This window comes from Cetorhinus maximus, chromosome 6 (assembly GCF_964194155.1).
Source record: "Cetorhinus maximus chromosome 6, sCetMax3.hap1.1, whole genome shotgun sequence".
In the NCBI taxonomy this organism is placed as follows: domain Eukaryota; kingdom Metazoa; phylum Chordata; class Chondrichthyes; order Lamniformes; family Cetorhinidae; genus Cetorhinus; species Cetorhinus maximus.
This window is the reverse complement of record NC_135884.1, coordinates 55,475,866-55,502,329: the sequence shown is the minus strand read 5'-3', so window position 1 is coordinate 55,502,329 and position 26,464 is coordinate 55,475,866. Positions and strand designations below refer to the sequence as shown.

Here is a 26,464-nt window from a genome sequence, read left to right as displayed (position 1 = left end):
GGTGTCCTTTCAATTGCCTGTAGCCAGGCTGCACCAAAACTTTGTTTCATTCCCTTCTAGATATAGTAAGCCAATGAAAGCAATCAACTTCCTTTGAAGCATGACTAATGAGAGTTCTGGGGGATAATAGCAGCAGATCAGTGGTGCTTCACATTGACAGGCATGAGGAAATAAAAGACCACAACCCCACCAACAAGAGGAGCATTCAGTTCATAGCTTCAGAAATGCCAATGGATAATAATTTTTAATCACAGCGTATCATATGAATCTTCACTCTCCACATCCCCACTTCTTTTCCAATACACATACATAGAAAAATTGAATTGGTATCTGTTTAAAGGTTTCATTCATTCATTTCATTCATTCACATGTGCTTTGCCTGAAGGCAGGTCCTTAGCTCATTGTCTGCTGATTCTTCACACTGAGCCATTTTCTTGGCAAAACAAAAACAGAAACAGAAATACCTGGGGAAAAACTCAGCAGGTCTGGCAGCATCGGCGGAGAAGTTTTCCAGGTATTTCTGTTTCTGTTTTTGTTTTGGATTTCCAGCATCACAGTTCTTTGCTTTTGTCTCATTTTCTTGGCAGTTTTTTTTTGTCAGTGGTTGTTTACCATTGCCTTCCACTCTCAGGGGCAGGGTGAGGAGGCATGTCCCAAGTCTACCTCAGCCAAAACCGGAATCAAGGCCATGCTGTTGGTGTTAATCTGATCCACACACTAGCCGTCTAGCCAACTGAACTAATCGGATCCCTTAATTGTTTATAAAATGCCAAAATTAGCTCACTTATGGACGGTCATACCTAGCTAATGCAAATTATGCTAATATTGCCAAAAACCAAATCAATTATTCTAGGATAATGGTACCAGAATGCACACACTAATTAACTTCCACTTGCTGGAGTCATCAAAGATGACATCGGACCAGAGAGGGTCAAAATCCTGGAACTCCCTCCCTAACAGCACTGTGGGTGTACTACCACCACATGGACTGTAATGACTCAAGAAGGCAGCTCACCTCTAGGAGAATTAGGGATGGTCAATAAATACTGCCTTAGCCAGTGAAGCCCACATCCCTTGAATAAAAAAAATGCATTAACAAAAGCTACATTATTTAAGACCATCTATCATAATACCATTATAAAATTAAGCATTGAGGATTATATCAAGTTAAAGGCTATGTGCTATTCATTTGATAGAACCTAGATCAGCATAGACTTGACGATCGTTTACATATATTGCAAAGTCTCAGCAATAGCTCGTTCTGTTTAGTAACAGTATCACAGTTATTACAATATCTAGAATTGCAGTATGACTTAGCTTATAGTTTGTTTTTAAAGTTACTAGTATGTTTCCAACATTGAGTCTGTTTCTCTATGACATGATAAGATATAGAACATTATCCTTTGTTGTAGGTTGCCTGCTATAGCATTGGGCAATTTGCTTTCCTTTGCAATGTTGGTGCTTCAGCTTTCAGGATGCCTGTGGCCAGTCATCCACATCTTTTGCCTTTTCTTTGCCAACCATCTTCTCATCCTGGGTCAATAAACCTGGTGTATATGTTATTTTCCTTTTCATTATTGAATTTTTCTCTGTGGGTTTTATTTCTTTAAATTGAACACAGTTATGTCCCTTAACCTTTCACTTCCATTCTTAAACTTTTAGCTTTTAAAGACCTTTTGGAAACAGACCACTTGGATAAGCAAAATATTCTTAAATACCTTAATTATCACAAAGGAAATGCCACTCCAAGTAAAGGAAGCTTTCATGATCAACCAAGATGATAATTAACTTTCATGGATTCTTCTCCATGGTGTCATTCAGCTGGACAGCTACTAGAAATTGTAATTAAAATCATAGAATGGTTACAATGCTGGAGTAGTTTAACAAGAAACAGATTTTCAATTAAGTATCATACTACTTTCCTCTGTCAAGAACGTATATCATAGTAAGGAAAATAATTTATCATATCAGTAGTTTTCAAGAGCTTTCCTAGCTTATTAATTTATCAGTTTTAGGATCATAGTACTTCTATCAGTCTTTTGGTTCGCAGTCTCAAACAGACCCCCTGTTGAAGCTGGCACTAGGCTTAATTAGAAATATCTCAGTTCTCAGATATTTGAACCATTTGTCTTCTAGGATCTCCCTGTTAACGCTTTTAGCAACCCAGAATGTCTACAATTTTTTCAGAATGCTCTTATTCCTAACAATGTGTCCAGGATGTCGTCTTTTTGTTTCCAGTACATGTTCTGTATGGCCAATAAAATACTTTTTCTCGAAATTTGTAGTCTCAGTTGCTGCCAGACATGCTGAGTATTTCCAGCATTTTCTATTTTTTTAATTTCCGATTTCCAGCGTCCACAGAATTTTGCTTTTGTGTTAATCTGACTGAGTTGGGCCATAGTTAAATTGGTGTAACTAAAATTTTCTCTGCGCCTATTTTGCAGCCACTGAAACCCATTGACTGGAATGGACCTGGACTGAAATACAAAGTTAGCTGGAGACGTCAAGGAGCTAACACAACATGGAATGAGCAAATAGTCAATAAGCATCACCATTTTGTTATGAATACCTCAACATTCATACCTTATGACATCAAGGTGCAAGCATTAAATGATATTGGACCAGGCCCTGATCCAAAGATAGTAACAGGATATTCAGGAGAGGATAGTGAGTATTTTTAACTTTTATTATACTTTGAGATGTCACTCTGTATCTCAGCAGTGCTGTAAAAATGTAGTTGTTGTTGTAAAGCTTGTTTCCTTATCGCCCATATGAATCTCATCTTGGAAAGGACTTTCATTAGAGAGACATTGAAGTTGTAGGTAATGGGAGATATTTTGGTTAATTGTTATAATTGCTAAGGCAATTGCTTCTATATTGAAATGTAAGATTATAATATACATATACTTTAGTGACTTTTTCACACATGAAGAAATTCTGAAAATAAGAGGTTGACTGTTTAATGGATACAGCATTCCAGTGGTCATAGTACTGGATTAGTAATCTAGAGGTTGTGAGTTCAATTCCCATAAAGGCAAGTTGTGGAAATGAATTCAATAATTCTGCTAATTTGTGGACTAACACTATAACATGACCATGAAACCTGCCAGATTGTTGTTTAAAAAAAGAAATCAACAAGCTTATTGTTCGTAAAAGGCAATGCACCACATGTTCTGGCTTGCATGTAGCTCCAGTCCCACACTTTGTGGTTGAATCTTAATGCCCTCAAGGAAATCAGAGCTAGCAATGCATATTGGCTTGCCATTAACATCCACATCTGAAAAATAACTACCAATTGGTGGCAGCGTTCCATCTCGTAAGACCATGGTTTGAAACAAAATACCGTTATGTTCCCCACGAACTAGTGAGCGTGCATGTATCTGTAAAATGTCCAACCACACATTTACCTCATACATTGTTTCACTTGCCTTTCAACATTCCATTTGGAGCTCAGCTCCTTTATACAGGAAATTCAGATGAGTATCCCAGAAATATCTTAGAGGCAGAAAGGGAACAAGTTGTGGGGGCGGGGAGTGGAGTGTGGATGGGAGGCTGGCAGGAGGGCAGGTTTTCTCTGACCCAGTCAAATTTAACAGCAGCACCAGCTTTAACTTTTTCTAGCAGGTTTCCCCAGACACAGCCAGCCAGATTGATAATTGAGTTGGAAATTGCAGTAGAGAGATGGAGGAAGAGAGTAAGGGATTACAGGGTGGCAGGAGAGAGTTTTTTTTAACCCTTTCATGGAATGTGGACGTCACTGGCAAGGCCAGCATTTGTTGTCCATCCCTAATTGCCCTTAAACTGAGTGGCTTCTTGGGATGTTTCAGAGGGTAGTTAAAAGTCAACAACATTGCAATGGGTCTGGAGTCACATGTAGGCCAGACCAAGTAAGGATTTCCTTTCCAATAGGATATTAGGGAACCAAATGGGTTTTTATGACAATTGAAGATAGTTTCTTGGTCACCATTACTGAGACTGGCTTTTATATTCCAGATTTACTAACTGAATTCAAATTCCACCAGCTGCTGTGGTGAGATTTGAACCTGTGTTCCCAAAGCAGTAGCCTGGTTCATATGGATTGCTAGTCTAGTGACATTACCACTACACCACTGTCCCCCCACAGAGTAGGATACCTCAGGGTGGGGAGGAGAATATTCAGATATGGGCTGAAGGGAGAGAGTTGGATATTTCAGGGCTGAGACAAGAGAGTTGGTTATTGCAGGGTTGGGGTGGGAAAGAGTTGGATATCACAGGGCTGGGCAGAAAGAGGCAGATATCTCAGGACTGGGCAGAGAAATTCAGAGATTGCAGGGCTGAGGGGAGAATTGGATATAGCAGGGCAGAGAGGGTCAGATATTGCAGGACTGGGCAGAGAGGGTCAGATATCACAGGACTGGGCAGAGAGAGGCAGATATCTCAGGACTGGGTGGAGAGAGTCGGAGATCGCTGAACTCGGCAGAGAGGGGTCGGGTATCGCAGGAGTGGGCAGAGAGGGTCAGGTATCTCAGGACTGGGCGAAGTGTATCAGATATCGCACTGTGGAGGGTAGTCGCTGATCCTGGGATGAAGGGACGGGAGTTACCTGATTGCGTTTAATGGAGAGGGATTGGCAAATCATGGGGATCTGATAGTGTTTAAGTGTAGACTTGGCTGGCTGGCTGGGGTGTGGGGAGGGAAGAGCATTCAAGCTTCAGCTGACGCACAAACTGCTATAAAGGCATTTTGCCAATGGCTGCAGCCTTTCATGCTCCTATTCAGCTGTCCTTTATCCCAAGTCTTGGGAAACCAGCCTACTAGTATAAAAACTCAAAGCAAAGCTAAATTGGAGGCTCCTTAAAATAATTTAGTGACCAACTTGCTTGCTGAGAGTCGTGTCCTCACCTGTTCCCAACCTGCTTCCATTAAAAGCAGAAGGGGTGGATTGCCCATTTTAATTTTTTTAATAAAAACAGAAAGTGCTGCAAAAGCTCAACAGGTCTGGCAATATCTGTGGAGAGAGAAGCAGAGTTAATGTTTTGAGTCCAATCATCCCATGAGGAGCCAATGATCACTGGCTGAAAGAGTTGTCAGAGCAGGCAGGGAATGGAAAATCAGTGACTTTTCTCACTGATGCCCTGAAACAATTTCTTCAGTTCTGTTCTCTCTCATTGCAACAGGTTCAAATTTATGTCATGCTATATGCTTGCTAATTACCTCCAACAGCTCTGTTTTGCAAGTGAAAATAGAAAATGACTGTCTTAATCTGAGAAAAAATTATACACATTTGCATGGTTTATCTTACAACATATAAAGTATACCTTTAGCATGGAACAAAAGAAGCTTTAGGACAGTTACAAAATAGAACTCAAATACTGCTTTGATATTTCAGATTCAAGGTTTTCCTATAAAATATGCTATTTGCATAATATGATATAATATACTCATAGCAACATTGGTAAATCCATAGAGAAAAGCTACTGCAGGACATCCGAAATTCAGTTGTGGTGAACCCTGTGAAGAAATGTCTAAAATTTATAGCATATTTTTAAAGACCAAAGGAGGGCATAGACAGGCTGCTAGACTGGGCAGACATGTGACAAATGAAATTTAACGCAGAGAAGTGTGAAGTGATATCTTTTGGTAGGAAGAATGAGGTGAGACAATATAAAATAAAGGATACAATCAAAAGGAGCTGCAGGAGCAGAGGGATCAGGGGGTATATGTGCACAAATTATTGAGAATGGCAATTCAGATTGAGAAAGCTGTTAATAAAGCACATGGGATCCTGGGTTTTATAAATAGCAACATAGAGTGCAAAAGCAATGAGGTTATGGTGAACTTTATAAAATGCTGGTTCAGCCTCAACTGGAATATTGTGTCTAATTCTGGGCACCATACTTCAGGAAGAATGTGAAACTTTGGAGAGCATGCAGAAAAGATTTACAAGAATGGTTCCAGGGATGAGGGACTTCAGTTACTTGGATAAATTGGAGAAGTTGGTGTTATTCTCCATAGAGAAGAGAAGATTAAGAGGAGATTTGATAGAGGTGTTCAAAGTCATGAAGGGTCTGGATGGAATAGTTAGGAAGAAACTGTTCCCATTGGTAGAAGGGTTGAGAACCAGAGGAGACACATTTAAGGTGTTTGGGAAAATAGCCTGAGGGGACTTGAGAAAAACTTTTTACACAGGGGTTAGGATCTGGCATGTACTGCCTGAGAGTTTGGTGGCAGCAGATTCAGTCATGACTTTCAAAAGGGAATTGGAAAATTATTCAAAGAGAAAGATAATTGCAGGGATGCAGGAAAAAGCCAGAGCAGTGAGATGATCTGAGTAACTGTTCTGAGGTCCAGCATGGACATGATGGGGCTGAATGGCCTTCTTCTGGGCTGTAACCAGCTCTGATTCTATTCTCTGATCATCAACCCCCAACCCCCACACCAACCTCTACCTTGCCCAAATCTGTAGGTGGAATGCCACATCTCACTACATTTGAGCCAACAATTTTTGCAGGATTATGGTGGGTCTGTAGCAACTTTGCAAGCATAAATGAACATGCTCTGAAACAGCGTATTGATAGAAAGTAGCAGTAACTGTTGCATCTAAATAAACAATAGGGACTGCAGAACATTGAACTATAGTCATAAAATAATGGATGTCTCAATGTGGTTGAATGATATGAATATTATTTGCAGTCTCGATGAGAAAAGGTGTCATTTTACTAATACTACAGGTCTGATACTTCAGTTGTCAGCTTTTCTATCAATACATTATCTGTGAATTTGATCTGTTATGCTATCTGCTTCCACATTACTCTCTGTCCAGAAAAAAAATGAATTTCATTTACAAACTTCAGTGCAAGAACTAACTTTTAGTTTATAACTGCGCAAGGACTTTTGCTCCAAATTTCTTGCTTACAGGCATTGCAGCTGTCAGAGCAGGGGGACGAGCAACCTGTCTCTAGCTCTGCTGAAGCCACAAGGGTAGCACCATGCAGAATAGGAAAAGGGAATAAAAGACTTTTAGCTGCACAAGGAGTTTCATTTGGATGCTGGTAATGTCAATCTAATTATGCATATGAATTCTTTAGTGAATCGAGCACTTTATTTCAAGTCTCCATGGCCCATTCATCTCCATTGTTACTGTTTGGGTTTGAAATGCAATCAATTCTACATGTCTCATCTGGCTTTCTGTAGTCAGGTGACCTCTGCTATGAGGCAGTCTCTGTAAGCAGACATCTTAAGATCAGTCCAATAAAGACTTACAGTGAGAAAGCACTGAGAAGCTCTGCTGTCTTCAAACATGATACAGTTATCTCCCACCTTCCAAATAGACATTAGTATTTAAGAGAATGGTATAACCAGAGTGGAAGATGAGTAAATGGTGCAAATTATACGGAGGAATTATTGACTTTGGGAATGACTTGTATTGACACCTATGAGGCAGTGGAGGTGCAGTAGGTTAATGTGCCTCAAAGCTTCACATGCTCAGGTTATCTGAACCATTCCTGAATGAATCCAGTGCCGACTTCTCTGGCAATGAGGCGAGCACCCTGGACAAATCAGGCTCCTTCTTGCCCATATTCTTCCTCCTCTAAGGACGCACAGCAAGCATCACCATCCTCTTCTTGTAGCTCCAGCCCTCTCTGCAGGACGGTGTTATGCAAGGCACAGCAGATCTGAATACCCCTGCTGGTCCATGCTGCAGGACACCCTGAGATCTGTTAAGACACCTGAATCACATTTTTAGTAACCCACTGGTTTGCTCTGTGTATACCCTTATGGTCATGTGGCTCTAGTTGTATCTTTCATCTGCATCCATGGTAAGGTTCCTCATAGGTCTCATCTGGTATGTCTTTTGAGGGTAGCCCCTCTGTTTAAGGAGTCACCTGGTCATTCTGCTTGGAGGCGCGAAGGCTTTTGGGAAATGTGACTGGTGCAGAATGAAGGCATCATGGCAGCTTCCAGGATATCCTGTACAGACATGCATGAAAACCACCTGGTTTCAAGCTGCTACTATGCAGTAGCAACACAAGTGGTATTTTCCACTAACAGGATGCTGCCATCAAACCAAAAAGATGTTCTTCCCACCACACAAATGTGTAATGTGGTATATGATTTTCACTGCTGGTGCAAAGCCAGGTAGATTATCCATATGTCCCAAAGACTGGCAGATCGTATCAAACAGCATGTCCTGTTGGCTATTCACAGTAGGCAGACTACTGACCATATTCAACTAGCCTGTGCTGGCAAAAACACAGAACATAAGGTCTAAAGTTCGATGTGCTTCTGTGATTGGGCAGCATTTGCTGAACAATTCCGAGTGTGCTAAGAATTAGACTAACAACCTATTTTAGATCATCATTCAGGCTCGCAATGTAGCTCACTTACAGTTGCTAGAAGTTACATATATTCAGTGCTACATATATTCATATGCAAAAACCTATCCACCGCAGGCAAAAGGAATATGTCCAGGCATTGCACCTATATTGAATTAAACAAAAGAGCAGAGGACAATTGTTCCATGGCACATTCGCTATGGCAATGCCTCAACCAATCAGAGTTGACTTGCCAACTAATTGGCACCTTTTTCTCATGCAGCATAAATTGTTGCACCCTTTGAAATTTGGCATTCTTGAATCTGCCCTGTTGAGTGCAAGATGAAAAGCTTTGACAACGTCTCTTTTTTTCAACAATACTAAAGTAACAAAAAATTTCATTTTCATTTAAATAGGTTAGTCCTTTATTGTTCAAATCAGTTTTTAACATCGTAGTAACTTTTGCACAAATTTGTGATTGCTGATAAAATGTAGATACATTCGTGCAGTATCTAGGGGAAAGTAGAATATCTGTGGCGAGAACTTAGAGAACAGGACTAGGCGATTTCCCGCCCCCCTCAAAGAACAGTTCAGTTCCACCATTTAATGTGATCATGGCTGGTCTGTATCCTAACTCTACTCACCCACCCTTGGTCCATATCGCTTGCTTCCCTTGACAGAAATGTATCGACCCTGGTTTCAAAACAGCTAATTGAATTAGCACCTATTGCTTTCTGCATGAAGAAGCGTTTGTTAACTTGTCTCCTGGGTGGCCTGGCACTGATTTTAAGATTATAAGTTAGAACTCATAACCGGGCGGTGAGGGCGAGAACACTGGAGCTTGGTTTTCATACACCTACAAGCTTTTATTTACAGAGATACAATGGCTCATGAGGCACCACCAATCCCTTTTTCATCCTGCGCCTATATATGAGTACAGGTGAATCCTAATTAATACCTACCACCTGAGTACAATTAACACTCAATTGATATACAATTAACATTATGTCACCTTGTCCTAGACTTCTCCACAAACAGAAAATAATTATTTCTTTTCACCCTATCAATTTCTTTCAAAATTCTCAGTTCACGTAATGCCTTCTCATTATCTAATCCTTGAAGTTCTTTTAGATTCTGGTAAATCAGTGGCATACTCCTTCCAAGACCAGGATATTCTTTTTGAGGTGTGGTGCCCAAAACTGAACACAAATGGAGTCTGAACAAGACCCTGTACTGCTGAAGCATAACTTCGTCATTTTGTCATTCATACCCCTTGAAATAAGTGCCTACATTCCAATAGCCTTTTTGATTACATTTTCATCCTATGCACTAGCTTTTGTAATTTGTGTACTTGGATTCCCAAGTCACTTTGCAATTGCAGATTCTAATATCACACATAGGAACATAGGAGCAGGAGTAAGCCATTCAGGCCCTCAAGCCTGCTCTGCCATTTAACTAGATCATGGCCGATCTTCTTCCTCAGTGCCATCTTCCTGCAGTATCCACATATCCCTTGATGTCATTGGTATCTAGAAATCTATCGACCTCTGCTTTGAACATACTCAATGACTGACCCTCCACAGCCGTCTGTGGTAGAGAATGCCAAAGCTTCACCACCCACTAACTGAAGAAATTTCTCCTCATCTCAATCCTTAATGGCATACAGCATATTTTGAGACTATGTCCCATGGTTCTAAAGCACCACCCTGCCCCAGCCCCACCCCAATCAGGGGGAACATTCTTCCTGCATCTACCCTGTCGAGCCCTGTAGGAATTAAGTATTTAGGAAATACTGCGGTTTACCTTTCTTGTGTCCAACATGGATCACTCCATAGGTATCCACATTAAACTTAATTTTCCACAATTGTGCCCACTCACTTAATCTGTCCACGACCCCTTTCAATTTCCTGCCCCACTCTGGTCTATATTTTGAGAGCGAATTTCATGGGATAGTTAAGATTCACCAAGTTTATCACAACAAGTAGCATCAGACTGGTGGGAGGCCTATTCTGTTTTAGGCAGAAAATTTGAAAGTGTTAATTTAAAAAGACATCTCATTTTGAAATAAAATTGAATAAAATTAATGAGCTTGTTAACCTATATGCACTTGCTTTCAAGCAAGAGTGAAATTATGATGGTGTTGTTATGAGCGTTTATGGTAAATGAGCAGGAGAAGCTTAATTCAAAACAGAAGAGTTTAAAAGTAATATTTTATCACTGTGAAGTTGAGGTAAAGTCATATACTTAGGTTGCGTATTGTTTCTAATTATGTTCTCATATTAGATGCATAGTGCAGGGAAACACTGATTTTGAAAGCCATCAGATTGCCTCCAGTGACCAAGTCAGTGGTAGTCATCAGTTCACATGAAGCTAGCCTTCTTTATTCTGAGTTTCCAGGTGCCTATTGATCTGAACATAAGATGTTGTGATGACAATGCACTTTGGGAAAAAGCCAGTATTTTATTTTGAAAAGGTCTCTTTAAGACCAAAGTGAAACGAGGATAATTCTTGAAAGGGGGCGAAGTAGTTTTCCTGGGTATGGGGTGATTAGACTTCTGAGAAATGCCACGTGACCTAAGGTTGCTATGGGCATGAAAGTTAAATGGCAAAGAGTAAATAGATAGCTAATTGGATCAGATTACTGCTGGTCTCAGAACACAGAAAGACCAATAGCTGTGTGTAGAACAGAATCTGCAGTTGAGGGGACCAGAGGACACACATTTAGCTGGAGCTGCATATGTATTACAGGTAAAAGGACAAAAAGGTGAAGACAGGGAGAGCAGGGATTGTGGATTGGACAAGACTACTGCTGCTGTTTCAGTTTCGCCAGAGCCAACCAGACAGTTCAAAAGGCACAGAGAAAGGAGTCACTGGGGATCCTGTGCATTCAAGACTGTTGTGAACCTTGTGTTATGGCATGGCTGAGCTGCTCAAATCCCCGAAGGAAACCTGGAACAGCTGACAAAACGGCTTTTGCAATTTGTATAGTATGAGGAGCGGTGCTGAAAAACAGGAAATGATGTCCCAGGCTACTTGTGATAATTTTTATAGTAAAATAAACATTTATTAAAAGAATAAAGAAAAAACAAATAAAACACAATTACACTTAAATTCAAGAATGGCTTCACACAATAAACAGTACTTTAAAACAGTTCCGCAAATCTTTACTTCCCTCAGAGCTAACCTTCCCCTTTCCTGTTCAGCAACTATCCTTATAGATTCTAAAATCTATAGAATTCCTGTAATTTTTTACCACACAGTGATTTTTCCTTGGGGTGTCCTCTGAGGCTGACAGCAACTGGGTCTTCAGGTTTGGCCTTCACACACTACCTTCTCGGAGTTCTGCCCAGCTATCCTGCTGCCGTCTGGGAGATCTGACCAGCTACTCTGCTGTCTTCTGGAAGATCTAAGCAGCTATCCCCTCACATAGGCTTCAGTGTTTCCTTGAATGCATTCCTTCCCTTTGATCTCTCTATTATCTTGACCAGTCTCTTCAGAAACATAAAAAACAAAAAACTGCGGATGCTGGAAATCCAAAACAAAAACAGAAATACCTGGAAAAACTCAGCAGGTCTGGCAGCATCGGCGGAGAAGAACAAAGTTGACGTTTCGAGTCCTCATGACCCTTCAACAGAACAAAGTAAAAATAGGAGGGGTAAAATATAAGCTGGTTTAAGGTGGGGGGATGGGGGGAGAAGTGGTTGTGGGAGGGGGGCGGGTGGTGGTTATAGGGACAAGCAAGCAGTGATAGGAGCAGATAATCAAAAGGTGTCACAGACAAAAGAACAAAGAGGTATTGAAGGTGGTGATATTATCTAAAAGAATGTACTAATTGAGAATGGATAGCAGGACAAGCGAGGTACAGGTAGCTCTAGTGGGGGTGGGGTGAAATAAGACTAAAAGGGCAGAAAAGGTATAGATTTAAAAATAATGGAAATAGGTGGGAAAAGAAAAATCTATATAAATTATTGGAAAAACCAAAAGGGAGGGGGAAGAAACGGAAAGTGGGTGGGGATGGAGGAGGGAGTTCAAGATCTAAAGTTGTTGAACTCAATATTCAGTCCGGAAGGCTGTAAAGTGCCTAGTCGGAAGATGAGGTGCTGTTCCTCCAGTTTGCGTTGAGCTTCACTGGAACAATGCAGCAAGCCAAGGACAGACATGTGGGCAAGAGAGCAGGGTGGAGTGTTAAAATGGCAAGCGATAGGGAGGTCTGGGTCATTCTTGCGGACAGACCAAAGGTGTTCTGCAAAGCGGTCGCCCAGTCTGCGTTTGGTCTCTCCAATGTAGGGGAAACCGCATTGGGAGCAACGAATGCAGTAGACTAAGTTGGGGGAAATGCAAGTGAAATGCTGCTTCACTTGAAAGGAGTGTTTGGGCCCTTGGACGGTGAGGAGAGAGGAAGTGAAGGGGCAGGTGTTGCATATTTTGTGTATGCATGGGGAGGTGCCGTAGGTGGGGGTTGAGGAATAGGGGGTGATGGAGGAGTGGACCAGGGTGTCACGGAGGGAACGATCCCTACGGAATGCCGCCGGGGGGGTGAAGGGAAGATGTGTTTGGTGGTGGCATCATGCTGGAGTTGGCAGAAATGGCGGAGGATGATCCTTTGAATGCGGTGGCTGGTGGGGTGATAAGTGAGGACAAGGGGGACCCTATCATGTTTCTGGGAGGGAGGAGAAGGTGTGAGGGCGGATGCGCAGGAGATGGGCCGGACACGGTTGAGGGCCCTGTCAACTACCGTGGGTGGAAAACCTCGGTTAAGGAAGAAGGAGGACATGTCAGAGGAACTGTTTTTGAAGGTAGCATCATCAGAACAGATGCGACGGAGGCGAAGGCACTGAGAGAATGGGATGGAGTCCTTACAGGAAGCGGGGTGTGAGGAGCTGTAGTCGAGGTAGCTGTGGGAGTCGGTAGGCTTGTAATGGATATTGGTGGACGTCTATCACCAGAAATTGAGACCTCTCTGTCTCCTGTTATTGCTTTATGTAAAATTCTGATTGAAGTTCCCCTTGTTTCATTAACATATCAAAACAATTTCTTACTGTTGACTTTAGACCCTTGCCGTCACTCTAGTTCTTAATCCAATTACAGCCTGACTTCCAGTACATAAGAAAATATGCCAGGGTTATTACCAGAAGAAAAATATTACAAGTTCTGGTTTTCTTGACAATTGGTAGAACATGGCTGCCGATGAAAGTGATTAGAGGGCCAAACCCATTGAGTAGGAAGTGAGAGAACCAATGCACCAGAGGCCGAGTTGGAATGACTGCAGATTGCACAAGGTGCCACATTTGTGCAGGAAATGATGGATGACTTCTTGAGGCTTCTTTATTGTATCAACTCTTTAAAGTGAAATTTACCTTTTTATTTGAAAATTTCCTTTTCCTGTTAATTAACATCTGAATTATGTTGATTTTAGTTTGTTTGTTAAGTAAATATTAGAAAAAGTTAAATCTCATCCATACGTTTTCTTTCTATTGGCATTGTGGGGATTCCTTTCTTTTATTAGTTATCTGCCTCTACGAGGACAATAACAATGTAGTTCACAAAATAACTTTGTAATGGGAGGGCAAAACAAAGGTAGCATGCCCTTCAAGATTTCCAGCAGCCATGTATGTTTCAGCCTCTCATATTCTTCAAAGAAAACAGTATAATGATTGTATCTCCACCCAATTGAGAATCCTACTGTTCATAGAGATTCTGATGGATTTTGATAGCTGTATGAGCTTGTGGCACCATTTTCCTTCCCCCTTCCTGTGTGATGTGCCACAACGTTTATTAGGCAAATATAACATTGCCTATTTTAGTCTGTTGTTCCATAAAGTGTATTCATGGCAACAAAAATAACACGCTGCTAGCTCCAGTAATTTTTAAGCTTCAAAAATTTGTAAAATTTCCCATGACGTCTATAATCCTAAGAAGAATGTCAACATTTGAGTCCTTGTTTTTATATATACCTATGAGACACTCTAGATGCATGATCAAACAAACTGCGGAACATCCATCTATCAACATGTTTCTATTTTGGTTGGTTGCGTTCCCATAGAACATTTCATTAGTCACAGATACAAAATGTGAATTTTAATCTCTGTTATCTTGGTGCAAAAGCCGACAACATGTGTAAAAATCAGTAAAGCATGTGTTCTGAATAAATTCAAAGAAATGAATATCTACAGGATATCCGTCCAAAATAGGACACATCACAGAAATCTTAAAGAAACGAGGGAAGAAATTGCCCAGGCTTCGTTAATACTTTTTGCAGAGTACTATTAGCTCTGAAAAGTAGAAGAAAGCAAATGAAGTGAAAAAATCAATTTGAAAATTATAGACCACTCACTCTAACATATACACTGTGGAAATTGTTTGAAATACTTTGGAAATTTTAAAAAATAATAAAAAGCATTTGTTTACACAGTTTCATCATTGAGAAATCAACATTAACAAACTTACTAATTTTGTTAATTAGACACCGTAGTGGATGTAAGATATTTTTTGGACATTCAGAAGCCTCTTGTTTCAGTTACCACATGCAAGGCTTTTTTTGATCTTGGGATATGGGAAACATGAGAAGTATGAATTTATTGTCTACCCTAGCTGCCCTAAAGAAGTGATGCTGCCCCTTCTCAGCTTCAATCTTTGTAATGATGGTACGCCCACAATCATGTCAGATCGTAAATTCCATGAAGGCAAGATGGTATTTGACTTAGAGGAGGACTTTGAGGTTGAGAGTATTTTTTATCATTTCCTCTTGTCATTCCTATTGGAAGGTGATTGGTGAGTCGTTGAAGTGCATTCTTGAGCTGTACATACTGTTCCACATCACACCAGTGGCATAGGTGCCAATCAAGCAGGCTGTATTGTCCTCTATGGAGTTGAGTAACTTGACTGTCAATGCAACTACAGTGTGAGTGATGAATATTTTGACTTGTGGATGAAGGAATGATTTTGAGCAATCAGAAAATAAACTAATTGTTGCTGAGTATACAAGCATTTTTCAACTATTATAGCCATGATGTTGTTATGGCTGGTACAGTTGAGCTTATAGTCAGTGGTAATACCTAGGATACTGATAGCGGGTTTTGATCATGGTGTCATCCAAGGCAAGAAGAGGTGCTTGGGTATTTCTATTTTTTATTACTATTCATTCATGCGATGTGGGTGTCGCTGGATAGGCCAGCATTTATTGCCCATCCCTAATTGCCCTTGTTCAGTGGGCATTTTTAAGAGTCAACCACATTGCTTTGGGTCTGGAGTCACATGTAGGCCAGCTGATTTCCCAGATTAAATTTTTTTAAATTATTTTTAAAAAATACAGTACACACTGCTGCCACTGAGTGTCAGTGGTGGAGGGAGTGAATGTTTGTGGATGGGGTGTTAATCAAGTGGACTGCTTTGTCCTGGTCGATGTGAAGCTTCTTAAGTGTTGTGGGAGCTAGACTCATCCAGGCAAGTGGGGAGTATTCCATCACACTCCTGACTCATGCCTTGTAGATGGTGGACAGGCTTTGGGGAGACAAAAGGTGGGTTACTCGTCATACGATTCCTAGCTAGGCAAGTGCTGCTTGATAGCACTGTTGATGACCCCTTCCATTACTTTACTGATGGTCGAGAGTAGACTGATGGGGTGGTAATTGGCCAAGTTGGATTTGTTCCGCTTTTTGTGTACAGGACATACCTGGGCAATTTTCCACATTGTCAGGTAGATGCCAGAGTTCTAGCTGCACTGATACAGCTTGGCTAGGGGCATGGCAAGTTCTGGAGCACAAGTCTTCAGCGCTATTGCCGGAATATTGTCAGGGCCTTTGCAGTATCTAATACCTTCAGCTATTTCTTGCTATCACGTGGAGTGAATCGAATTGGCTGAAGCCTGGTATCTGTGATGCTGGGGACCTCCAGAGGAGACCGAGATAGATCATCTGCTCGGCATGTCTTGCTGAAGATTGTAGCAAATGCTTCAGCCTTATTTTTCAGCACTGATGTGCTGGGCCCCTCCATCATTAAGGATGGGGATATTTGTGGAGACTCTTCCTCCAGTGAACTGTTTAATTGTCCATCACCATTCACAACTGGATTTGGCAGCACTGCAGAACTTAGATCGGATCTGTTGGTTGTGGAATCGCTTAGCTCTGACTATCGCTTGCTGCTTATGCTGTTTGGCATGCCAATAGCCCCATGTTGTAGCTCACCAAGTTGACACCTCATTTTTAGGTATGCCTAGTGCAGCTTTTGGTATGCCCTCCTGCACTTTTCATTGAACCAGGATTGCTCCCCTGGCTTGATGGGGTATATGCTGGACCATGAGGTTACAGATTGTGTTCGAGTACAATTCTGCTGCTGCTGATGGCCCGCAGCACCTCGTTAATACCCAGTCTTGAGTTGCTTGATCTGTTCGAAATCTATCCCATTTAGCACGGTGGTAGTGCTACACAATACGATGGAGGGTATCCTCAATATGAAGACAGGACTTTGTTTCCGCAAGGACTGTGCGATGGTCACTCCTACCGATACTGTCATGGACAGATGCATCTGAGGCAGGAAGGTTGGTGAGGATGAGGTCAAGTATGTTTTTTTCCTCTTGTTGGTTCCCTCCCCAGCTGCCGCAGACTCAGTTAGCAGCTATATCCTTTAGGATTCGGCCAGCTCGGTCAGTAGTGGTGCTACTGAGTCACTCTTGTTGATGGACATTGAAGTCCCCCACCCAGAATACATTCTGCACCCTTGCCACTCTTAGTGTTTCTTCCAAGTGGTGTTCAACATGGAGGAGTGCTGATTCAGCAGTTGAGGGGCAACAGTACATGGAAATCAGCAAGTGGTTTCCTGGAAATGCTTTATTTCTTGGCACTTAGATGATATGAATGCCATCTGCCATATGTGAACCCAAGCATTATGTTGCTCAGATCCTGCTGTAGTTTGGCAGGAGTTGCATCATTATCAGATGAGTTGTGAGTGGAGTTGAATACTATAGAATCATCAATTATTAGTTCCGCTCCCCACTGAATGACAGAGGTAAGGTCATTGGTGAAGTGGGTAAATGTGGCTCGGCTGAGCATAGTTCCCAGAGGAGTTCTGACAGCAATATCATGAAGTTGTGATGATTGGCCTCCATCTTCCTTTGTGCCAGGCATCACAATTACTGAAGAACTTTCCCCTTGACTGCATCCCAGCCCCCTGACCACCCCACCCTCTCCATTGACCTTAGTTGTGATGGGGCTTCTTGGTGGCAGTGTCTGTCAGATGTCTTTATGTCAGGCTTAGTAATTCAACACTTGTTTCCATGCATTAAAATAAAATTAAGAATCATGCAATGTGTAGCAAATTAGCTAGCTCAATTTCAAATTCACCTAACAATAAGGAAATGCTCTGAACTGGGGGCAGTAATCTGCAGGAGCCACTAGAGCTCATGCTGTTCAAGCATATCCTAAACAGCAAAAGGAAAGTATTTATACAATGTTATAACATCCAATAAGGGCATTTTTAAAAAAATTATTAATGGGATGTGAGTGTCGCTAGCAAGGTGATGTAGGCACACCCATAGTGCTGTTAGGGAGGGATTTCCAAGATTTTGACCAAGCAGCAATGAAGGAATGGTGATCAAATTCCAATTCACGATGATTATGGAGGGGAACTTGCAGGCGGTGATGTTTTTATACTTCTTCGCCATTGTTTTTCTGGGTTGTAGAGGTCGGGGGTTTGGAAGGTGGTATCAAAGGAGCCTTAGCAATTTGCTGCAGTGCATCTTGCATATGGTAAACGCTGCTTTCCACTGTGTCCTGATGGTGAAGGAAGTCAGTGCTTAAGGTGGTGAATCGGTTATCAATCAAGCGGGCTGCTTTGTCCTGGATATTGTTGAGCTTCTTGAATGTTGTTGGAGCTGCACTCATCCAGGCAAGTGGTGAGTATTCCATAACACTCCTGACTTTGTGGACAGACTTTGAGGAATCAAGAGGTGAGTTACTAATCACAGAATTCCCATTCTCTCACCTATGCTTGTAGCCACAGTATTTTTATGGCTGGTCCAGTTAAGTTTCTGGTCAATAGTGACCTCAAGGATACTGATAGTGGGGGATTCAATGATGGTGACATTGTTGAATATTAAGGGGAGAGTGTTATATTCTGGCTTGTTGGAGTTGGTCGTTGCCTAGCACCTGTGTGATATGAAAGCTATTTGCCATTTATCAGTCAAAGCCTGAATGTCATTAAGGTTTTGTGGCATGCAGACACAGACTGCTTAGTATGTGCGGTGTTGCAATTGGCACTGAACCCTGTGCAGTCATCAGCAAACATATCCACTCCTGACCTTAGGATGGAGGGAAGATCATTGATGAAGCAGTTGAAGATGGATGGGCCTAGGGCACTAGATTGACGAACTCCTTCAGCAAAGAGATGATGTGGCTGAGATGATTGACCTCCAACAACCACAACCATCTTCCTTTATGCAGGTATGATGTCAACCAATGGAGAATTTACCATTGATTCCCAATTACTTCAATTTTTCTCAGCCTTCTTTAAGCCACATGCAGTCAAATGCTGCATTGACTCACCTCATCTCTTGAATTCATCCGTTTTGTTGATGTTTGGATCAAGGCTGTAATGAGGTCTGGAGCTAAGTAGAACTAGGGGAACCCAAACTGAAGCCTCGGTGAGTAGAGTAAATGCTGCTTAATAGTACTGTTGATGACAGCTTCCATCACTTTGCTGATGATTGAGAATCATGGATAGGGCAGTAATTGGCTGTGTTGGATTTGTCCTGCTTTTTGTGGACAGGTCATAGCTGAGCAATTTTCAACATTGGCTTGGTGTCAGTGTTATAGCTGTACTGGAACAACTTGGATAGGGATGCAGCTAGACCTGAAACATAGGATTTCAGTACCACAGCTAGGATGTTGTTAGGGGCAATCATCTTTGCTGTATCAATGTCAGGTGATGATTAATAACCTTATAAGAGAGACATTGAATGCATTTAGAAATATATTACCCAATTAATCGGAAATCCTGCTCATTTTTTTACAGCAGTATGAGTGTGGCTCGAGCTAATGTGCTTGAAGGTTGGATTTATGTTAAAAAAAAATGAAGTTAACCATAGCAATAGTACATGATCTAGCATTTAACCGACTTAACTGGTCTGCATTGATTTTTAGCTTACTGTTGTCTGTTCCAGCTCAAATCAGACTATTTTTAAAACTAGCTTATAATACAACATACTTTAATTCCTTTTGTGTGAAATAAGATACGTATAACAGATATAGTTGCAGCATTTATCTTAAACTTTGATGAAGTGCATTGAATTTCAGTAGTTCATGGCTTTCACCTAAGTGTCTTTCTCTAACAGCATGCTGCGAGATTGTTGATCCCCCCGACTGCATATATGAATTTAAATCTTGGGCGCAAATTATATTGGAAGCTGGACTCTCACTAGAGGCCACTTAATCCGAGGTTGAAAAGATAGAAGGAAAAGTTCTGCAACACTGGAATAAAGATTCTGGCAAGATGATCAAAAGCAGCATTAAACACATGTGGTGATATCCCTCAGCGAGACTGTTTTTTCCGCAGTTAAATGGTGAAGACAATAGCAACAGTGCATAATCTAGCATTTATGTGATGGAACTGGTCTTCATTGATTTTTAAGTTACAGACGGTAGTTACAGCTCAAATCATTTTGAGACTTTTTTTTAAAACCAGATTATTATGCAGCATACTTTAACATGGTGACAAGAGAACAGAGTTTGCCACAGGACTAAAGCAGGAAAAAACTTGCATAATTTATTTTCAGAATTGCAATAAACAACCTCTAACACCATCCTTTCATATTCTACACTGAGATAGAGTTACATCGAGAGAATTAAGAGTTTTTGTCAATTGAGGCAAGACTTCCATATGAAACCAGATCTTACACATGTTAATCATATAGATTTTAGTGGATATTGCCTTGGAGTAGGGCTTTCATTTGTTACTTCATTGCAGTACAGGATGCAACGGAGAAGGACACTTGTTGGATCAGCTTCTCGAGGATTTGTCTCAGAACCACCTGGACTCAGTTTGCATGCTTTCAAAAAGCATTTCAGAAATATTCACTGGCACTATTGCTGCCCACTTATCCAGCATCTATGGCCAACCTTCTGGTCACCTTGGCACAAGCATCTGTTTACCCTTTCAGAGGAAGTAGCTTATGGTCATCAATTAGCATGTGTAGCATTCTCCTTTGCACAGTTTACTATAATTATAAAGCCCTGGCAAGCCTTTTCAACAGCAGATGCATTATTCTGCAGCAGCTCAGCCTCAATCCACAGCATTCCTATGTATTTTAATAAAAATTGAGATACAACTTGGGTGCATTGCATCATAGCCACCATGACCTAAACCATATATTTTTATGAAGTTACCCATGAACAGTTGTTTTGATGTGCTGCATAGCAGGGTGACAGTATGGTGGGAGTTGAGATGGGACATAAGACTGGAAAGTCCCATCATCTTCTGCTTTCAGCAATGCCTGAGGTCACAGAGTCTGCCACTGCCGGCCTCATGCTGCAGTGAACCATCACCTCTGTTGGGCTCAGGAAATACAGATGTCCTTGATCGCCACTGGTTCTGCTCTGCTCCCAGTGATTAAAGGCAACCTTGTCCTGCAGTAGAGAGAACAGAATGTCACTGACAGTGTCACACTGTGTTTGGCTGATGTGCCTGCTACAGCTGAATAGCTGATGATATGTGGATACACCAGAAGTAGGATTTGAGGTTGAAATCATTGGAATGTGTGTGAGGGTGAGAGAAGCACCTGAATGTTAGGCCTGAGTCCTGAATAGCAGCAAGTGATGCTTTGAGAGTGATAGGATGGGGAGTAGTGAACAGTGGGAGCAACAAGTGGCGAGGTGAATTAATTAGAAGGCAAAAAAAAACAGTCCATGTTCTTCCTGGCTTTCTGACTGTGAGCACACTTCAGTGTGATTGGCTACTTACCCTGCTTGGTAACATCATTATTGCTGGACTGCTGGAGATCTCCTTGACTTAACTCCAGGTTCAACCTGATATCATGAAAGGGGAAATCCATGCACAGAGATTTACCGACCTTTGTGGGCATCTTTCTTCAAGTCAGCAATGAGTGTCGTCAATGCCTCAGTGGGCTGGATTTTGCTGTCGTTTAGTCCTTAAACATCCAGAGTATCTGGCTTGTAAAGATAAGGTGGGACATTGGAGTATTGCATTCACCCACCATCACTTTATGGGATGGTGTTCTGCAGAAAATGCTATAGTGAGATGGTCATTCCAGTTAGTTTGTTAAAATGCTGTTAAAATGCCTATTCCACTACCAACCACCCTTGACAGTAGTTGTCAGGGAGCAAAGTATAAGCCAATAAGAATGAGTTAATTAATGAGTGTCCCAGATAAGAAAAATAACTCGATTGGCTTGTTTGACTGTCCGACAGTCAATGAATAAAAACTCCCCCACGAGGTGGATTTTTTTTGGCACTTTGGTAGTCTTAACATGTAGAAGATATTGGGATACTTGAAATTACTTTGATCAGTATGATCTAAACATTTAATTAGCATTTGTTAGCATGAACCAAATATTTTCCTCTCCGTTACATTACTGACTTATTTCAAACATCTAGGCTGAGATAAACACAGAAAATGCTGGGAAAACTCAGGAGGTCTGGCAGCATCTGTGGAGAAACAGAGTTTGTGTGTTGGGTTCATATGACTCCGCTTCAGAGCTTAGAGTATTCCAAGTGGAGAGTATTCCATCACACTCCTAACTTGTGCATTTGGGCTGAGAAATTGGAGTCTATACCACAGCTGGAGCTGTCACTATGGAGTCCAGAGGCCCCCTGTGTCAGGCACATAGATTTTTCAGCCAATTCTGGGTGTCCCCGGTGGTGTCCCATGCTGGGCAGAGTGGTCACATGGGCGTATGCCATCCGTGATCCAGAAGCTTCCCAACTAGCCAGATCATGATGTCAAACAACCATGCCTAGGATTTGTAAACTTAGACCATGCAGGCCCACTCACCATATTTGCTTGTTGCTCGTCAAAAAATGTTCATACAACTGCAAGAGGGCCCCACCAATAAAAGGGCCAGTCACAAACTTGTAGGTAAGATGATTTGAACTAGCTTATTTTGTTTGCAAAGTCTTTGGAAGTTCTATGCAGTGATTTTGAAGTTATTTTTCATTCTTTCTCGATACGTGGGCATCACTGACGAGGCGAACATTTTTATTGATCATCCCTACTTGCCCTTGAGAAGGTGGTGGTGAGCCACCTTCTTGAACCACTGCAGTCCGTTTGGTGTAGGTACACCCACAGTGCAATTTGAGGGAGTTTGAGGATTTTAACCAGTGACAGTGAAGGGATGGCGATATAGTTCCAGGTCAGGATGGTGTGTAGCTTGGAGGGGAACTTCCAGGTAGTTGTGATCCCATGCACCTGCTGCCCTTGTCCTTCTAGGTGGTAGAGGTCACGGGTTAGGAAGGTGCTGTCGAAGGAGCCTTGGTGAGTTGTTGCAATGCATTTGTACATTGTACATGCTGCTGCCACTGTTTGTCTGTCGATGGTGGAGGGAGTAGATGTTGGTGGTGAGGGATAGGGTGCCAATCAAACAGTCTGCTTTGTCCTGGATGATGTCAAGCTTCTTGCGTTGGAGTTGCACTCATCCAGGCAAATGGAGAGTATTCCATTATACTCCTGACTTGTGCCTTGTAGATGGTGGATAGACTTTGAGGAGTCAGGTGGTGAGTTACTCACCAGAATTAGCCACAGTATTTATATGGCTGGTCCAGTTCAGTTCCTGATCAGTGGTAACCCCCAAGTTATTGATAGTGGGAGATTCAGTGATGGTAATGCCTTTGAATGTCAAAGGGTGATGGTTAGATTCTCTTGTTGGAGATGGTCATTGCCTGGCACTTGTGTGGCATGAATGTTACTTGCCACTTGTCAGCCAAAGCCTGAATGGTTGTCCACGTCTTGCTGAATATGGACATGGACTGCTTCAGTCTGAGGAGTCGTGAGTGGTGCTGAATATTGTACAGTGAACATCCCCACTTCTGAACTTATGATGGAGCAAAGGTCATTGATGAAGCAGCTGAAGATGATTGGGCCTAGGAAACTACCCTGAGGAACTCCTGCAGTGATGTCCTGGAACTGAGATGATTGACCTCCAACAACCATCACCATATTCCTTTGTGCTAGGTATGACTCTAACCAGTGGAGAGTTTTCCTCCTGATTTCCATTGACTTCAGTTTTGCTAATGCTTCTTGATGCCACACTCGGTCAAATGTGGCCTTGATGTCATGGTCAGTCACTCTCACCTCACATTCAGCTCTTCAGTCCATGTTGGAGCTAAGGCTGTAATTAAATCAGTAGCTGAGTGGCCCTGGCAGAACCCAAAACAGTGAGGAAATTGTTTGAGTAAGTGCTGCTTAACAGCACTGTCAGTGACTCATTCCATCACTTCACTGATGGTCAAGAATAGACTGATGGGACAGTAATTGGTTGGGTTGGATTTATCCTGCTTTTTGTAGACAGGATGTACCTGGGCAATTTTCCACATTGCTTGCTTGGTAGATGCCAGTGTTGTAGCTGTACTAAACAGCTTGGCTCAGGATGCAGCTAGTTATGGAACACAGGTCTTCAGTACTATTGCTGGAATATTGTCAGGGCCCATAGCCTTTTCAATAACCAAAACCTTCAGCTATTTCTTGATATCATGTGGAGTGAATTGAATTGGCTGAAGACTGGCATCAGTGATGCCTGGGACCTCAGGAGAAGGCTGAGAGGGATCATTCACTCAGCACTTCTGGCTAAAGATTGTTGCAAATGCTTCAGCCTTATCTTTTGCACTGAAGTGCTGGGCTCCCCCATCATTGAGGATGGGGATATTTGTGGAGCCACCTCCTCCAGTGAGTTGCTTAATTGTCAACCACCATTCATGACTGGATGTGTTAGGACTGCAGAGCTTAGTCGTGATCCATTGGTCATGGTATTGCTTAGCTCTGTCTATTGCATGCTGCTTCCACAGCTCAGTTGGCTGGACATCTGGTTTGTGATGCAGAGTGATGCCAACAGCACAGGTTCAATTCCTGTACCAGCTGAGGTCATCCATGAAGGCACCGTCCATTCAACCTCACCCCCTCAGCTGAGGTGTGGTGACCCTCAGGTTAAACTCACCACCACTTGTTTCTCTAATGAGAGAGCAACCTATGGTCCTCTGGGACTACTGTGACTTTCACTTTTCACTTCCATTATTTGACATGCAAGTAGTTCGGTGATGTAGCTTCACCAGGTTGACACCTCATTTTTTAGGTATGCTTGGTGCTGCTCCTGGCATGCCTTCCTGCACTCTTCTTTGAACCAGGTGTGATCCCCCAACTTGCTTGTAATGGTAGAGTGGAGGATATGCCTGTAACCATGAAGTTACAGATTGTGGTTGAGTACAATTCTGCAGCTGCTGATGGTCCGTAGTGCCTCATGGTTGCCCAGTCTTGAGCTGCCAGACCTGTTCGAAATCTACCCCATTTAACATGGTGGTAGTGCCGCTCAACACGATGGAGGGTATCCTCAATATGAAGGTGGCACTTCGTTCCACAAGGGCTATACGGTGGTCACTCCTGCCAATACAGTCATGGACAGATGCATCTGCAGCAGGTAAACCGGTGAGGGTTTTCCCTCTTGTTGGTTCCCTCACCACCCACCTCAGTGTAGTAGCTGTGTCCTTTAGGACTTGGCCAGCTCCTTCTATACTGGTACTGCCGGGCCACTCTTGGTGATGGACATTGAAGTCCCCCACCCAGAGTACATTATGTATCCTTGCCACCCTCAGCACTTCCTCTAAGTGGTGTTCAACATGGAGGAGTACTGGTTTATCTGCTGTGTTGGGACAGTATGTGGTATCAGCAGAAGGTTTCCTTGCCCATGTTTGAGCTGATGCCATGAGACTTCATGGGGTCTGGAGTTGGTGTTGAGAACTGCCAGGGTAACCCTGTCCCGACTATATACCACTGTGCTGCCAGTGGGACAGGACATACCCAGGGGTGGTGATGTCTGGGACATTATCTGTAAGGTATGATTCCGTGAAGATGACTATGTCAGGCTGTTGCTTGACTAATCTGTGAGTCAGCTCTCCCAATGTTGACACAAGCTCCCAGATGTTAGTAAGGAGGACTTTGAAGGATCAACAGAGCTGATTTTGCCATTGTTGTTTCCAGTGCCTCGTTCAATGCCAAGAGTTCCATCCAGTTTCATTCCTTCTTGCCTTATTTTTGGCAATTTGATACAACTGGGTAACTTTCTAGGCCATTTCAGAGGGCACTTAAGATTCAACTACATTGCTGTGGGTCTGGAGTCACATGCAGGCCAGACCACGTAAGGACAACAGATTACCTTCCCTAAATGGGGAATTAGTGAACCAGGTGGGTTTTTATGGCAATTGAGAATGGTTTCATGGCCGCTATTACCGAGACTAGCTTTTTAATTCCAGATTTATTAGCTGAATTTAAATTCCACCAGGTGCCATAATGGGATTCAAACCCTTTCCCGAGAACATTAGCTTGTGTTACTCAGAATAAGAGGTTGTAGTGGAAGAATTAATCCAGGCAGGTCTCTTGGTTAAAGCTGGTTTATTTCTATACATATATATAATATTTCTGTCAATATATTGGAGAAATAAACCCCCAAATCTAATGCCTCTACCAAGGCTAACGTTTCAGCAGCTAAGGTGCTTTTCATTACCCTTTTTATTTTCCTGGCCTCCCAAGCCAGTGGGCAACATTTGTCGTTTTTTTCCCACCAAGAATATGATGAACCCTGCTGTCCTAGAGTACCCATCTGGAAGATTGGCATGTAAAGCAGCATTAAAAATGACCAACCTCATATCTTTTGGATCACCCAAGGCTGCAACTTGAGCACACATCTCTCAGAATTTTATTTTATATATTTTTTTAGTTTTATTGGCTCTCAGAACTTGCTCAACTGTTGCACGTTTCATCATGGTACTCAGCTCCTACACATCATAACTAACGTCAGGCCTAGTCTGAGCGTACAACCAGTTCAACTGCCCAATCAAACTTCTCAACTGTTCCATTTCTTCCCAGGTAGCAGGGTCCTCTCTTTGTGAGGATCTACTACGAGTTATTGGGATATAATTAACATTTTCTAGAAAAGATTGTTGATTCAATGTCACTCC

General features: G+C 42.2%; 1 protein-coding gene across 9 annotated transcripts in view; it reads left to right on the top strand.

Annotated features, from left to right (window-relative positions):
- The window catches only part of chl1b (cell adhesion molecule L1-like b), a 954,137-nt gene that overhangs the window by 717,673 nt on the left and 210,000 nt on the right, over positions 1-26,464 (top strand). For all 9 annotated transcript variants that reach the window (XM_078543741.1, XM_078543742.1, XM_078543744.1 and 6 more), the window contains one exon: positions 2,445-2,667. In XM_078543741.1, coding sequence (XP_078399867.1) covers positions 2,445-2,667 — 223 coding nt within the window. The remainder of the gene's footprint in view (positions 1-2,444; positions 2,668-26,464) is intronic.